The 15,809-nt window shown below is 48.7% G+C and overlaps 1 protein-coding gene across 15 annotated transcripts in view; it reads right to left on the bottom strand.

The window, feature by feature from the left end:
- The window catches only part of fbrsl1 (fibrosin-like 1), a 230,013-nt gene that overhangs the window by 23,435 nt on the left and 190,769 nt on the right, over nucleotides 1-15,809 (bottom strand). For all 15 annotated transcript variants that reach the window (XM_055511968.1, XM_029161934.3, XM_029161932.3 and 12 more), the window contains one exon: nucleotides 9,133-9,181. In XM_055511968.1, the coding sequence (XP_055367943.1) occupies nucleotides 9,133-9,181 (49 nt within the window). The remainder of the gene's footprint in view (nucleotides 1-9,132; nucleotides 9,182-15,809) is intronic.

Consider the following 15,809-nt stretch of genomic DNA (forward strand, 5'->3'; position numbering starts at 1 on the left):
TCTCTCACTTTAGCAGCCAGCACTTAGATTATTGTGTGCAGCTAACAGGTAAGTGCTGGGAGTGTCACACTTGAGAGTGTGTTTTAAGCACCATAAAGTATCAAGACCCAGATGGCTCATCCTCCCTGAAAAACACGTCCACTCCACCTCGGCTACGGTGGCACCTGCTGCCGGGATTAGATCGCTGCTACGGCAGCCTGGCACCATAATACAGTGAGCAGCAGCTGATAAGGAGACCGGGCCACTTCAGCACTGGCCCCGCACTCAACAGATGATGAGTCAATATCTGTATCATTAGTGACAGCAATAGCTGTATTGATCTCTATCTCTAAATTCCACAAAGGTTCTATTCTAAAGTAAAGTTTTTCGAACCAAACTGCATTAATACTCATATCAAAAAGGACCACACATTGACGTGACGCTGCCTGACTGCCGGAGCTCTCGTCTCCAAGGGTCATGCGGCTTGAGAGCAAACTCTCTTGCTTCTTCCTAAAGCAAACAGCAGTGAAACCCCCGTCCGTCTGCTCAACACAGCAGCATTAACCCAACAGCCAGCGAGGTTGGAGCCTATGCTCCGCTGAATGGGGCATTACAGTCCGTCAGAGGCCATTAGGGGCCCTATCACCAGGGCCCAGTGCAGGGAATTTACCAGTAGCCAAGAACAACAGCCAAACAGATGACCGCTTGAATATTTGAGGAGACCACACTGTGCATGTTCTTTCTTTTTTTTTTTTAAACCACTCCTGAAATGGCCAAAAAGCAGGCCCCTGTGTCTCAGCGAATTACCGCCTGTCCGTGAACAAACACTGGGCCGATTAATGGCGCACAGGTCCAGTGAAATACGGGGCCGAACACAAGCGCTTTCTCAGCGGCACGTGTCCGGTTACCGCGTTCGCCATGTGTTGAGTTCAGGGGTAATAGCTGGGTTGTATGGCAGACCTGTCCAAAGCCAGCCTTCTGCCAAACACGCTGTTCTAGTCCAAGTCTGTGGTATTTCTTCTAGACAAAGTGGCTCTGATAAGCTGTTGACAGAAACATGGATGCTAATATGCTAATGCTGGAAAGGTATGGTGGTTAGAAATACTGAATAAACAGTGAAAGAGACCACCCATTCGGAAATATTTGGAAAATACTTCATGAGGCAGGCAGATACTTCTGTTAGATTTGGGATCTTCTTTCCTGGGTTCATCTCCTTTCTCCCTCAGAATCCTCTCTGGCACGTTCCTCTGATGCATGGATGTCCCCTGTCCGTCACGGAATACGAAGCCTTTTGCATCCGTTCTGTTCCTGGCACCGGTTTTCCCATCTTTATAAGCCTGAGTGAACTGCTTCCCAAAACGTCCAATCCATTACAAGCATGTTTGTAATATCCATCTAGGCTGACGATTGTCCCGTTGCCAGCGATTGTACATTATCCAAGTGTCGTGTTTGGACACAATCGCCTACCATCTGGCTTTGTCAACGAGCATTACAGCCTCATCTGCAAACAACATTGGCTCTGAACTGCTCAACACAGATGAGCTTAAAATGCACATAACAGGGAGCGGGGATCTTCAAACAGACGCGGGGCGGGGGGGAAAAATAACCCACCCTCGCTGGCAGAATGACTGGAGCTGGGAATAAAGGATTAAAAACAAGAAAACCTGCGAGGGATCACAGACAACACGCTTTACGTTTCAGGCCTGACAGCAGTGATAAGACGCTGGTCATGTATTCTCACAAGTAAACAATGAAAATGCCTTCCACGCTGCAGCTGGCTGTGCCTCCGCCAGAGGAGGAGTAGGAGGATTAAGATTAGACAGAAGATGTGATGAGTGCTACAACTGCTCTCTGGAGTTGTTCACTCGCTGAGATTTCTTCACCCCTTATCCCCCCATCCCCCCACACACACACACACACAACCCACCCTCTAGAAGCCTACATCCATTTCAGCCCTTTCTGTTTATCCTGTCGAGATTGGATTTATTTGGACTACACCCCCCAACCTCGTTAGTGCATTGACTAACGAGGGGTGGGTAAAAAGTCTCGCCATTGTCAGGGAGGGTCTCTGTTCCTCACTCGTGGTGAATAATCCCCATCCTACACACGCCTTGGTTTGTAGCAAAGGACTGAACGAGACAACAGCAAAACTACTGCTAAGAAGGGTTGGATTCAACACGATGCTTTGTTGTCAATAGGATTGCTGTGCCTATAATAGTAATATATTGAATTATCTGTTCTCTGTAATGCTCTGCAGCTTATCTACAAAAAAAACCCATCATATCAAATAATATCTCAACCTTTTGTATCCAGAACAGTAATCCTGTTTGCCGGTTCCAGCACCGTAAACGCCTCCGCTCTGCTGCGCCTTAGCCACTGGTGTTGGCATGAACACAATAGTAAGGTGAGGTGGTAAAGTGGGAAGTACCTGAATCACAACCAGAGCAAACTCATTTTGAAAAAGAGTTTTTTTTCTCCCAGTATGGTGCTGTAGATGATGTGGCTTTACTGTCATTTTCACACACACACCCGACTTTGATACAGGGGATAGCAATGTTCTATTCAACATACAACAGACATTCGACAGCGAGCAGAAGCTAGAGCCAACACGACACTAAAAGGCAAAGTCTAGAAATTAAGTGTGTACGTTGTTACAATGAGGATGTGAACAGCATGTGACCTGCTGCTCTGCTCCATGCTGTGTCATGTAGATGAGTATCTTGATCCTCTTTTGTTAAAGTGCATGACGCGCAACACAGCAAAAACAACACAACGCGAAGTAAAAAAAAATGTGCACGAAAAGGCCAGAGGAGCAGCGAGACGGCAGTTCGTCGTTTAACCTGAGATGAGAGGAAAAGCAGAGAAAAGCCTCCAGGGAGCACTGGCCTCTGCTGTGTATAGGAGATTTCTTTGAGGCTGCAACGCTCCGCATTGAAGCCATTCAGCGCAATCACCTTGATTTGGCGCGATACAGGGCGATGGCCTCTGCACGCGTTCACAACAGGCCGTCTGAGCGGCGCTGCGAGGTGGCGCCCTCCTGCTGTTATCGGCCCAAGAGGTTCAAAACGCCGGCCGTGCCCCGACAACTTATCCAAAAGCTCCCTTGTGGGTTTTAGCGATTTTGTAATTGCTCCCCCTCTGCAGAACTAAAGCTAAATCCATATTCAGTCAATGAACACCGAGTCACACAATGGAGCCAACTCGCGGAGCTTTCAATGCGACTCCCGTCTTCTGTCACAATAGCTGATCCCCACCCACGGGCCCGCTGACACAATGACAGCCGACAGTGGGACGGACTGACTGGCAGGTGTCAAGCGTCCTGACATCTAACGGCTAAGTGGGAGAAATGCACATCAGCCAGCCGATACCATAAACAGGGGATAAGTTAATATTTCATGCACAGTGGGTTGTCGGTGCGGAGCAGACGCTTTTCTAATGGACATAATAGCACGTTGAGGGCACGAGGGTGCAGGGGGGGGAGGGGGTCGTGTGACATAACAGCAGCTCTACAAGCCAGCTAATTGCAGTGCATAAATAATTAGGGCAGTCTGTGAAAAGAGGCGTCTTGTAAAAACCGGTGCAGTTTGACGCGATTTCCTGACTCCTACAAGACCAAACTAACCCCCCCTCCACTTTTCAACATGTGGGTAATAAGGCCCGGTCCCTTTGACTGGCCGCGACATAAATAGTACATGACGACGTAATCGTAATTTAAAAACGCCATAAATATTGAAGAAGAATTAAAGTAATTTACGGCTGCTGCGGTGCAACAGGATGCGTGTGTGTGGGAGTGTTTCGCCTCCTTTCGCTCCTCCCTCGCAGCGGCGCACGGCGAGACGATGGGCAGCAGCAGTGCAAACTGGGAATTCTGTAATTGCTTTTTCTGTCCCCGAAGCAGGTCTTCCTGCTTTAAATCAAAAAAGGCAATCTCTGTCAGTAATGGCTCAATTAATAATTAAACACGTGTCTTATCTCCGCTGAGCTCGCTCTATTTATTTTCATCTCTCCGACAGGGACGGCTGCACAAACAGCATTAGCACTATCAATACAGGGAGCGTTAATATCAGCCCCCTTCCTCCAAAAACAAATCACCCAGCTTATAAGATGTCCTGCGTGTGTGAACAGTAATAACCTGAAGATTAATAAAGCAACAAGGCATATTCCTCGGCTTTCTCCAGTATTTTCTCTCCCTGACGAGTGTGTTAGTTTACCTGTGTGACCTCACCGTTCCCTCTTTATAAACACAGAAATTAACTGTAAACACGAGACCCCCTGTTTGAACTCACCTACAAGTGAGACGGGGTTAATCAAGTGGGGAGGGGTTTCTTTATGCATTCAGCTACAAAGCTCCACTTCCCCTGCACTCAGTCACGTACAAGTGCCCAAAACACACCAATGCTTGACCATAAGGGCTCTGACAGGAGCGGAACCCGCGGTAGAGGGGCCATTTTCCGCAGGCCGAGTGGAATCTCGTCATCCAGATCGCAGCCCATCCTAGAGGTGAGCGACACCAGGCTCCGCGTCCAAGCCGCTCGCTAATCCGGCCGTGCGAGGCCCCCGCGGCCCCTGTGATTTCCCAATAATAGGTCTGCCCTGCAGTCATCTGGCCCGCTCGCTTGCCAGGCGGCCGAGCACACACTCCATCTACCTCCACTCCATCCCGATTCAACGGCAGCGAAAAGCTGATTAGTTGGTCAGGGGGTCAACCTCCATTCATTATTTAATGGGTGAGAGGCTGCAAACAGTGCGACTGGCCGCCGGGGTTAGTGATACATTACACTGACCCGGCCAGAGGAGAGCCGCTTGGCCGCATACAGACGCGCCCGCTCATCTGCTCCGCTACGGCTGAGCTGCCCTCAATCCCCCATGCCCCTGACCTTGCTGCCGCCTCTCCAATCACCGGCCGTCCTCCCTTCTCTGGCATTCACCATCCAGCAGGTGAGGCCGAGTTTCATTCACCCTCACCCTCAAGCCTGCACTGCAGCGGCGGGCGCGTACTGTAGCTGTGGATGGAAGTTAATGAAAAGAGGAAGAGACTAGAGCTGGATCAGACACCAGGAAGGTCTCTGACAAATACTGGTTCTCGTTTTTAGAGAGATATTTTATAATGATGTAGATATAGATGTATTAAATAAAGCTAAATCCTACATTAACATAAACATGGACTTGGGCCAGTGTGGTACTGAGAATTAATAATACTTGAATAAACTTACATTTCCAAATAACAATGTTGTGCTATATAAATATGACACATTCTCTCGGCACAGCGTGTCTGACTTTCCCCACTGTTGCTCATTTGTACAGAGCGTTGTTTGTTTCCCCTGTTTTTTCAGCTCCATATGCGTGAGCTGCATAATCCCGTTCCAGTGGTCTAATAGGGTCATTGTGTGGAGGGCTGAACCAAATGCAGCATAGGGCCCTTAACTGTAACTTACTGGCGGTTTCATTATTGTTACAGTTGGAATTTCTTTCGTAATAATTACTGAGATCATTTTATTGCCCTGCCTTAGCGGAGTCCATAGCTCCTTTATTGACATGCAGCAAACAGCAGCGAGGGAACAAAGGCCACTCAGCACTTATTGAAAGAGCAGGCTCGCAGACAGGGTGGTTGATTAGCGATTCGACACGGGGACCCTGGACTGTGTAGAACATAATAAGAGCTTAGGGAGCAAGCCATGAGCCGATGGGGGATGGAGGCGCGGCCGAGGTGGGCCGAGGACAGACGAGAGGGGAGGCGGCGTTCCACCATAAGGAATCGATTTCCCACAATAGCAGAGATGGATATAGGAGTAAAAAGGCTCCATTGAAAAAAACAAGCGAGGGTATGGGCAGAGCCCTGAATTCTTGAGCTACAGCAGCCGTAATGTGTTTATATATAAACAGTTAGAGGGATAAGCCCTAAATCCACTGCCAAGCTAAATGGTTTATGCGTCTTTTTTGTTTGTTTACTTCTGTGTCAATTAAGCAAATTAGCCCGACATCCCTGAGAGATCTGAAGGGAGCGGATTTTACATTCGTGTCCAACCGCCTCTGTCTCCTGGAAAACCGCAGTAACCCCTTCTTCACCCACCATGTGGCCTCAGAGTCAGATGTGCATAATGACAGCCGTGTGTGTGTGTGTGTGTGTGTGTGTGTGTGTGTGTGTGTGTGTGTGTGTGTGTGTGTGTGTGTGTGTGTGTGTGTGTGTGTGTGTGTGCGCGCGCGCGCGCGTGCACTTCTTCCCTCTGCTACCTCTGCACGCTCTCTCCCTTCCTTTGTTCCACTGGTCTAATCCAGTATGTGTGGGCCGGTAAGTTTAATGGAAACAATTTATTAAGTCCGGCTTAAAATGCCATCTGCAGCTAAGCCTCCCAAAGCCGCTAAGCTCCTGGTTTCGCCCCGGAGCTTGCTGTGTTCACGCTTACTGTAATGCTCTGTTTAAAATGAGCACAACGGGTCAAAATTAATCAGGATTACAAGGGCACAAATCCACTTCAGAAATGGGTTTTCTACCAATCTTTCTCCTGCTAGCCCAACTTGCCCCAGGTTCGTCTGCCGGTCTGTTTACTCGTACTCCACGATAGGAGATAGGAGGCGTTGGACAACAGGCCCCCTGGAGGCTGGACTCGCTCAAAAGCACAACATCCAACAACAACCTCGGCACATTCCAAAGTGTACTCGGTTATTTCTAGATGCTCAAAAGATAGGTGAGAACTCCCCAGCGCCTCCATAGGCGGAGCATTGTGAAATGTCATAACGAGGCCCACCAGCGGCGCGCTCGTGTGGTGCACATGGCTCCGCGGCTACATTTAGCTCCCCGCTCTCCTCCGAGCAAGCGACACGGGTCAACTCTGACCCGCGATCCGATACGAGAGGCCCCCACGAACGGAGCGCGTTTACTTAAACATGCCATCCTCCAGGAAATCAATAACTCGCAGCGGGTTTAAGGCAGGAAATAAACAAAAAAACAATAACTGTTAGATAACGCCTGGCCTCTGCTGCGCCTTCCTACCTCATAAGCACCGACACAGACAGACAATCAGCAGAGCGCGCGGTGAGCATCCAGAGAGAACTGCACGGGCGTGTTGTGTTATTACAGATGCCATGAGCCTGTGCTATTGTCAGGGTTGTTAGCGTGCATCTATAACAGGTTGTCAGCAGCCTAGCGGGGTCTGTGAATGACGAAAAAGTAAAGATGAGAGAAAGAAGGACAGGGTGTCTGGGTTTTACCCAAAACCATGTTCTGTGTGCATAATTACAGTGCTCTGCCTTGCCTGATTACAATGTTGGTCTTTCCTCTCCGCTATTAACCCCGAACCGTTTCATTAAGATGACAGATTTTGGGCCTGTGTGCAATTTGGACCTAACCTCAACTGTTTGTACCCGTAAGTGCTCACCAAAATAAAGTTCAGAAGGGAGCACGACGCGGGGAAGCAGCGAGGCCGAAAAGGAACAGCGTTCAGGATCTAAAAATTCTACAAGCCGAGCATCATCGCAGCATTATATATTTATGTGTGCCACAGCGTGTGTGTTTGTACATGTGTACATCTGTCTGAGTGTCTCGCAGCCAACAACTTGACAGGCCTGGTGATCAGAGGAAAGCGGGCTTTTCATAGGTCCCACAGGACCGTGAGTGAGACCGGTAATGGGACACATACGCTGCATTCTAAACTAGAGGAAAACAGCCTGTGGGCTGCTCTGTGTCACACACAAACACACACAGTATATACACATGCACACACAATAGTCTAAGATAAAAACAAACACTGTCCCAGAACCCACTGCAGCTCAAAACAACACTATAGGCGGCGCACGTTGGGTGGTACGTAGCACGTCATCAAGCGGCTGATTCTAATCTGGTGCCATTCTTTCACATTACCCAAACAGGATCAGGTTGATCTGTGTGATAATCAGGAGGGACTCTGATGGGATTGTCCGCATGTAATTCCAAGGTCCTAATCCTCGGTACTGTGCGCACATTAGCAAGATCTACGGAGGTCTTCATTCCCCAGCTGACCCGGCGTTGCTGTTTGTGTGGACAATAGTAGCCTATGTGCTACCATCTTTTTGGCAATCTTTTTGGGAAAAGATGGAGTTGGACGCCACCTAGAAGACTTTAACCATAGTGGTTATTGGGTTTTTAGGGCAGTTGCAAGTCGCTGATCATCCACTGCACATCACAAGGCCAGCAGTCATTCTTTTCCACTCAGAGGACCTCCATAACGAAATATATTCATCAAATATTGGACTTATAACCATAATAGACTACACATGTGCTTCTCCAGACTGCATGGTGGCGTGTTTAATGACATTTTTAACGGTGCCGTTGAAGCCCGCTGATTTATTTCCCCACCCTGACCCACATATGATCCTCCAAACTCTCCTTGTTTGACCATATTTTACACTGTTCAGCACTTCCACCTTCTTCTCCCTCTGCCTGTGTTAATGGCCTCCTTCTGGGTCTTGCCCCGGGGGGACGTGGTCTGCATGCTGCTAGCTGTCACTAGTAGGCTGATCACATCTCCCTGAATCAACAGCTTGACACCTTTCTCCCCGCTCTGGCCTGGCAGGGATCATTGCATTCAGCGCCGCCAGATTTCCATGGTTATATTGTATCTGGCCTGTGCCAAACACAGCAAACATGTATGTGGCCGGGTGCGCATGGGACACGCAAATTCATTAAATCACATAAGCTCATGCAAGAACATACAAAAGCAAAGGCTTTACGGTTCACACATGTGCACGTAAATGCGCACACACACACACACACAATTTATGTTGTCTGGGGGGCTGACAAAGCTCTTTCTCTCCCTTTCCTTTGGCATCCATTATGGTCCAGGCCTGCTGTCAGAGAGCTTGTATTGCCTGAGGGGAAGTTCCCATTTGTGGGAGCATGTGGCAGGGAGGCTCTAAATCCCCTCTAATGAACCAATATGTAGGAGGGCTAAGCCTTTGGTGGGGTTGTCCAAGAAACGCCACTCTGCACCCAGGCAAAAATGTATGCATATGTAGTCACCAGACCTTGTTTATGGCTGCTGACAATTTAAATCTGAATGGGAGCTGCTGGATTAGAGTGCAGGAGGTTTGCACTCATTCCCTCAAACCCTTTGTTATTACGTGCATGAATGAGACGGTGGCAGGAAGACTGAAGGCAGAAGCAGAGCCGGCTCTTACCTTTAGGTGTAGTAGGGGAAAAGAGCTTCTCCGATCCTACATCAGACACCTGAAGAAACAAGGAGGTACAACTTTAGTGCATATGTCCAATGTCCATAAAGACAAAATAAAAAGCAGCAAAATTATATATTAAAAATAGTACAACCACTGATGCTTTTGAAATTAGTGCTATAAGACCGAATTCTGCTTCAAGAGACTGAAGCTTACTGTACAAGGGATACAACAAGAAGATCTCCTTGTACCACTGTGGTCCCCGTCTGGCTTTTTCCCATTAAGGTAACATTAGGTGGCACTATTGTGCCACCTGAAAACCTAAGGAAACATCATCAAAGACTAAGGAAGTCAGTAAGGCGACCATACAGTGTTAACGCAGAAGGACATGAGCGCATGTGCTGCCCTTCAGACATAAAGCAGCCCATGAAGAAGATGTGGTTAAAATGTTGAACCAATTCGACTGCAGTAAAATGCAAATATAAAAATAAAGGAAGGAAGAAGATGATCTGTCAACAGCATGAGCATTTATTGGTTGACAGTCACGGAATGAGCGAGCAGTGGAGTCGAGTACCAGCAGAAAGGCATCGGAATATGCAGCCACGGTGGAGACTAGACTAAACTGTCAATTCTGGCCAGCACCAAAGGAAAGCACACTATACGCTCTTGCAAACATACACGTTCACAGACCAGGCGGGGAATCTTTAAACACCACGATCAAAAGGCAGCAACTGCGCAGAAAAGCTGGCATTGTGTAAGACAGCGCAGCGGAACGTCTGCGCGCTTGGAAGATAATATTAACAATGAAAATGCATCTCGGCCTGTAATATCAGCCTATATACGGGCTTTGTTTAACACCGCCGTTTGCTCCTGTTTTCGCTGCTCTCATCTGGGTCCTGTAGACTTGCAAAAAGCTGCGAGAGCCCAACATATGTCCCACTCAACGGGCCCGAGTGTCCTTAACTGCCACGCTTGTATTTTTACGCAGCACAAAGGGAGCATATGTAAAGAATGAACAGTGAATCAGACCGAGTGCAAGAGAGACAGAGACAGAAAGGGAACGCGAATGATTGTGTAAACACAGATGGCTGTCCTTGGCATCCCCGTTCGCTCTTCACAAGTGTTTTGAGGACGTCCTCTTCTTTCCAAGACCTCCCAATTTCTCCTGCGCTGCCATCGCGTTACGGTTCTCCCATGTTTGTCTGTCTGCGCTTGACGCCTCGCCTCAGCTGTAGCCACAACACCCCCAGCAACTCGCTTCAGTCACACAGCGGCCGTGTGAGACAGGAAATCCTAAGACGACTGAGCGGCTGAGTTCACCCAAACCACGAATGATAATTGTGTTGTTCACAAAGACATATAGGCCTGCATCGAACGGCAAATGGCTGCACCACTGCCAGGAAAGCCAAGAATCACCAGATGTCACCTAGTTGGTTCCTTAATATTCCTTGTACACTTCATTTTTTTGGATTCTTAACACAGGTTTTGAGCTGTAAACTTTAACAGCTGCCAAAGCCGTCGCCAGCCCAATATATACCACAAAATAATATTAACTGCAAAGCCAGTTCAATAATAACTCAGTCACTCACTCGCTCAATACCCTGACGTAAACGTATGAAGAGGTCAATAACACCTCTTTAGTTTTGTCTCAGTAAGTGGAACGTCGAGTGGAACAAACAGAGATGTTTCCTGTTTCCTCCCACAGTAGACGACTTCAGAGGAAGGACAGAGTGTTGGGTCTTGCCCTGGTTTCAGTCTCCCAGAACCAGGGCGCCAGGCTACAACACAGCCTCTTTGTTAGCGTTGGACAACGTTAAACGCTCCAGTACCAAGAGTCGGCGCTGTAGCGGCGAAACTTCAGCCTTGAATCATGGCCTCTGAGGCTCGGCAAGGAAAATACGGGCTCGGGATGAAATGAAGCCTGTCAAGTGGACACTGGAGCCAGCTCAGGGGCTCGCTCACTGTGGCAAGGGGGGGGGGGGATTCAAAGAAAAGAGCAGGTCACGCTATAACTCAGTAGAAACAGGTATGTTAGGGTCAGTCATGATCCCAAGATTAAAGCAGACTTACTGTAACAGTAACAGAAAATCCTGCGTATTCCAAGTAACATCAACAACCAATATTTAGGTTTTAATATTGTGTTTTTCACCTGCCAAGTCTGCATGAGTCACCCCTAGGATCCACAATTACAAGGCCGGGCCTACAGAAGTGCTTCTTAAAAAGGCATGTCAAAGCAGCGCCCTGCTTTGGCTGGAAGTGCTTGTTTTTGTAGAACTTTCTGGGTTTTGCTGGTCAAGTTGACATTTTTGCACGGGGCTGTGCTGCTGGCAGCCCAGAACTGCCTGCGGTTGTGGCGTGTAGAGGTCATGTATAACAAATTCTTCACACTCTCTTTGTTGAAGCAACCCCGGGTGCCATTAAAAACAGACAGGGAAAGACGAGACAGAGGGGAAATAGAGAGAGAGAAAGGAGGCAGACGTGGAAAAAAAAAAAGAGGACCAAAGGCCAGGTTTTTCAAAGGAAATGGGGAAATTTAACCGTTTAAAAAAAAAATAGTGGGGGAAATTCAAGCCACATTGCCTGGGAGCCAAAAAGCCCTTGGAGCGGGCCGCAGGAAGCCTGACCTTTGTGGGAGCTGTCTGCTATTTGAGCCTGGGGCTTCAGGGGCCAGGCCTCCTCTCTGGAGGGCCCTCAGCAGGCCTCGGCTTTCCTTCTCTATTCTATTCATTAGCCATGCTTTATGATTCAGCTTCCTCTGAGCCACACAAGAGCTCCCCGAGGAAAGAGAGTGCTGGACGGAGGGAGGAAAAAGAGGGAGTGAGAGCGCGGGGGGAAGCGAGGAGTCAGAGGGCCCAGCCGGGGCCTAGCTCACAGCAGCTGTGAAATCCTCCCGTTTCCTCATCAGGCGTTAAAAAAAAAGAAAAAAAAAAAAAAAAAAAAACGAGGAAGAGAAAGAGAAACGGGGCTTGGCCAGTGAACCCACCACCAGAGTGCTAACTCCCTCAAGAGCCACACGCGGAACCATAATTCCCAGATTTAGGGAATGCCAAATTACAAATTACACCGCTGTTTGTTTTAAAAAGTCCCCAACTTCCCTGAACACCAGTGACTCAGTGGCGGCATAAATCTCCAGATAACAGACGAGCCGCGGAGGGAGAACAGAAACCCTGGCCGGCGGTGAGCGAGACGTTTGCTGCAAAGCAAACGAAGTTGCTGTCACAGCACAGGAGCGGGCAGCGGAGAAAAAAGAACAACATCCTAGCAACTTCTGCATGTCCACATCGTTCTCACTTAACGGCACAGCAAGCCAATTCATTTAAAAAGCGGAGACGCTTTTAATTGCATTTTTTTTTAAGCTTCACAAGCTTGCACGCTTCATTTTCGCACAATGGGGCGAGCGGGAGAGCGAGCGAGGCGGTGCAGGCGGCGAGGGAGGGAGGGAGGTATAATCAGTTAAATGACCTTCAAGCATAAATTTATGAAAGGCATTGATCAGTTAAGGCTGTGATTTCACTCAGACGGGAAGGTCAGCAATTACCCACATTCAATTAACCTCATTTAGTAAAGACTGCTGAGAGACCAATTTCTTTACCCACAATCCCCCACCCACCAAAGCTCCTGTTTTATATTAAATGATCCCAGGTCCGTCCATCTACCTTCAGTCTGAGAGCTCCTTGTGCACGCTCTGCATTCCTTAGAGCCGAGCAAATGATCCGCACAGGAAGAAATCTGGAAGCCAGGGGTTAGATAAACCCAGACTAAATAAACCAGATCAACCTGGAGCAGTCTCCTCCTATCGCCGTCCAGCAGGTAAAGCCCTTCCACTTCCTGGAAGATATAGGATTTTTTTTTCACATGCTGGTAGCGTTATCCCAACAAGTGCAGCGTGAAAACAAAGAAACCTGTTAGCAGCTTTATTGTAGGCTCATGTCTGCACAGACTATAATTACAATTTAGTTCTGAGTCACTTGGCACATGCCGTGTTCTTGACAGACTCTTGTAAGCGGTAGAGCAACTAATCTTAACACTTGTTCACCACAAACCAAATGTGAGTCCACAGGTCTTTTAAACGACATCTCCCCCGTTCAAAAGCGAAACCCGCGCCGTGATTGGCAGGTCCATATCAGAACCAATTTAACAGGCAGTGTAAGAGACGATTGATTGTGCGAAAACGACGCGCGCAGGCCGAATATCGACTAACTGCAACACCCACGAGTGCAACTGCCACTGAAAGCGTGCTGCGAGCACAGGAAATGAACAACATGTCGCTACTGTAGATGCATGCGTCTGTGGCCCATAAATGTCTTTAAACCATAGGAAAAATGCATTTGTATTTACACTAAAGGTCATTTTATTCTCAGTGATAACTGACTGGGAATAAGCAATGACTAGAACTTTATATATATTTCTTGATCTAAGGTCCAAATATACAAGACCACAAGAAACATTTTTGACTAGAAGATCAAGCTTTCAATCCAGCATTTACCCTGGGCCAGCCTGTCTGTCTCTCCCACCTTCAGACCCCCCCCCCCCTGTGTTAATTTGCTTCCCTACTTGCGTTCCATCACTGTCATCTTCCTCCTTCACTGACCTCTCTTCCCATTCTCCAGTCACTATCACCTGAAGGTCTGCGCTTCCTCCTATTTTAAGGCTTCTACTCATATATTTCCTCTTAAGCAAAACTCTTCAGCGAGATGTGGACGATCCGATTCACTGTTGCCGAGAGAAATCCTTGAATAATTCTAAAAGTATTTGGGTTTAAAAATGATTGAGTATGTTAGTTTGCTGTGAAAGAGAAGCCAGGTTTAAGGTCGCACAACGATCTTGAACACTGACATAAAGAAGCTTATCAGTGCTGGTGTAGTACAAACAGCCATCAATCAAACTGCAGCGGCAGCGGCCTGGTTTTCTTTGTTCATGTGGGAGTAGCTCAGCGCTATGATAAACACTTCTTTCAGCACCCACTCAGGGTCCCGGCGTCACCCTTCACCCCAGACATCCGCTAACGCTGCCTTAGCAATAAACGGCGCATTAGCCATACAAAGTGGCCCTGCAGCTTCCAGGCTGCGATGGGAGACACCAAATTAATTATCTTCCCTGCATTTGTCCTTGTAACAATTCGGGAGCTTAATGACCTCCCGAGTGGTCGTTTATTACAAACCGCAGCAGTGCTGCACATTACCGGGGCGAGGAGGAGCCACCTATAGAGCCTGCACCGCCGGCGTGTCAGAACAGGTGTAAGCCAGCCAGCCAGACGGCGGAACCCCCAGCGAGCACGACACCACATACAGGAAAAGTCGCCTCCCACGCAACTGCCAGCCAACAGATATATCATTAAGATGACAATGAAGTGTACGGTACCCATGCAGAATGGGGGGGGGGGGGTCCACACGGCGCACACGCAAACCTCTGCTCGCTCAGGCCTAAGTGTCATCCTCATATCTGTGTGTGTGTGTGTGTCGTCAGGACAGGGCTGACAACTCTCGCTCCCTCTCTCCCTAGCAACAGAGGCAGGGAAATGAATGCCGAGAGAGGAGCAGGGGGGCTTGAGCTTTGTGTAAAATATTACCCCTCGTCTTGCATGCCGCACCACACACCAACACCCCCCCCCCCACCCGACTGCGCAGCAGTTGCTAGCCCTTATCACGGCTGCCTGTCAGTTTAGTATACAAATTAGCAGTCTATCAGGGGAATGCAGGGGCCCGTTTCATCAGTAGGGAGAAGGGCAGAGGCACGCATTGCATTAAAACCTCTCGCTGCTGCAGACGCGGAGGGTCACAAATCAACGCCGCAGCAGGCCCACAGCCAGCACTAACCAGATAAGGAGAAATGAAGAAAAAAGAACAAGGCATATTTCACAGGAGAGGATCCAGCGCAAACTCCCCGCAAGGGCCCCGGGATGAAGGATGGAGGTGGGCTGGCGGGGTGGGGGTTGGGGGGTGGTGGGGTTGTATAGGGATAGAGGAGGTCACAAATCACAATCTCAACGCTGCTGATTACAGAGTAACAGCAAGGACGTGAGGAACACGTGTAGAATGAGAACGAAGTCCCATTTACAAAATGTCAATGGCGGCGACAGAGAAAGTGCTTTCAGTTGATTATCAACCAAAAAATTGTTGGAAATTAGGGCTGGCATGTTCCCACTTTCTCCCGTGAAGTGAACCTGTGCATGTTAATACGAGCCGAGACAAAACGGCAGCGAAGGGCTCTCATTAAGTGGCATAATGCAATGAGGCACAGTCTAAATTGCAGCAATAAAAGCCGACAGACAAATCATCTCGACCATCGCAATCCATTTAACTCAATTAATGCAACACCAGATCTGAGCTCAGTGGTTTAAAAGCATGTGTGCCTCCCCCTCCGTGCGTCAGGAAGGGGGGTGGGGGGTGGGGGGAGGCTATCTTTGAGGGTGAGAAAGGGGTCAGTGTGGCGCAGCTATTGCTCTTTGATTAAGTCCTGCTCAATGCCTTGGAAATTGGGAGAGACAGAGAAAACTCAGAGACAAAGGCAACGGGAGGGAGAAAAACAAAAGTGGGAGACGGCGGCGGCTTTGTTTGGCGCGGCGCGGGCCTGACTAAGGGAAAGGGCGTGGCCTCTTTCTTCTCCTCAACGTCCAAATGTGCGCCGGCAGCGATAAGAACCGCGAGCAATCTCCCCACGGAACGAGTTCATCGTTACTCTCCGGC

This window comes from Betta splendens, chromosome 9, assembly GCF_900634795.4.
Source record: "Betta splendens chromosome 9, fBetSpl5.4, whole genome shotgun sequence".
Lineage (NCBI taxonomy): Eukaryota > Metazoa > Chordata > Actinopteri > Anabantiformes > Osphronemidae > Betta > Betta splendens.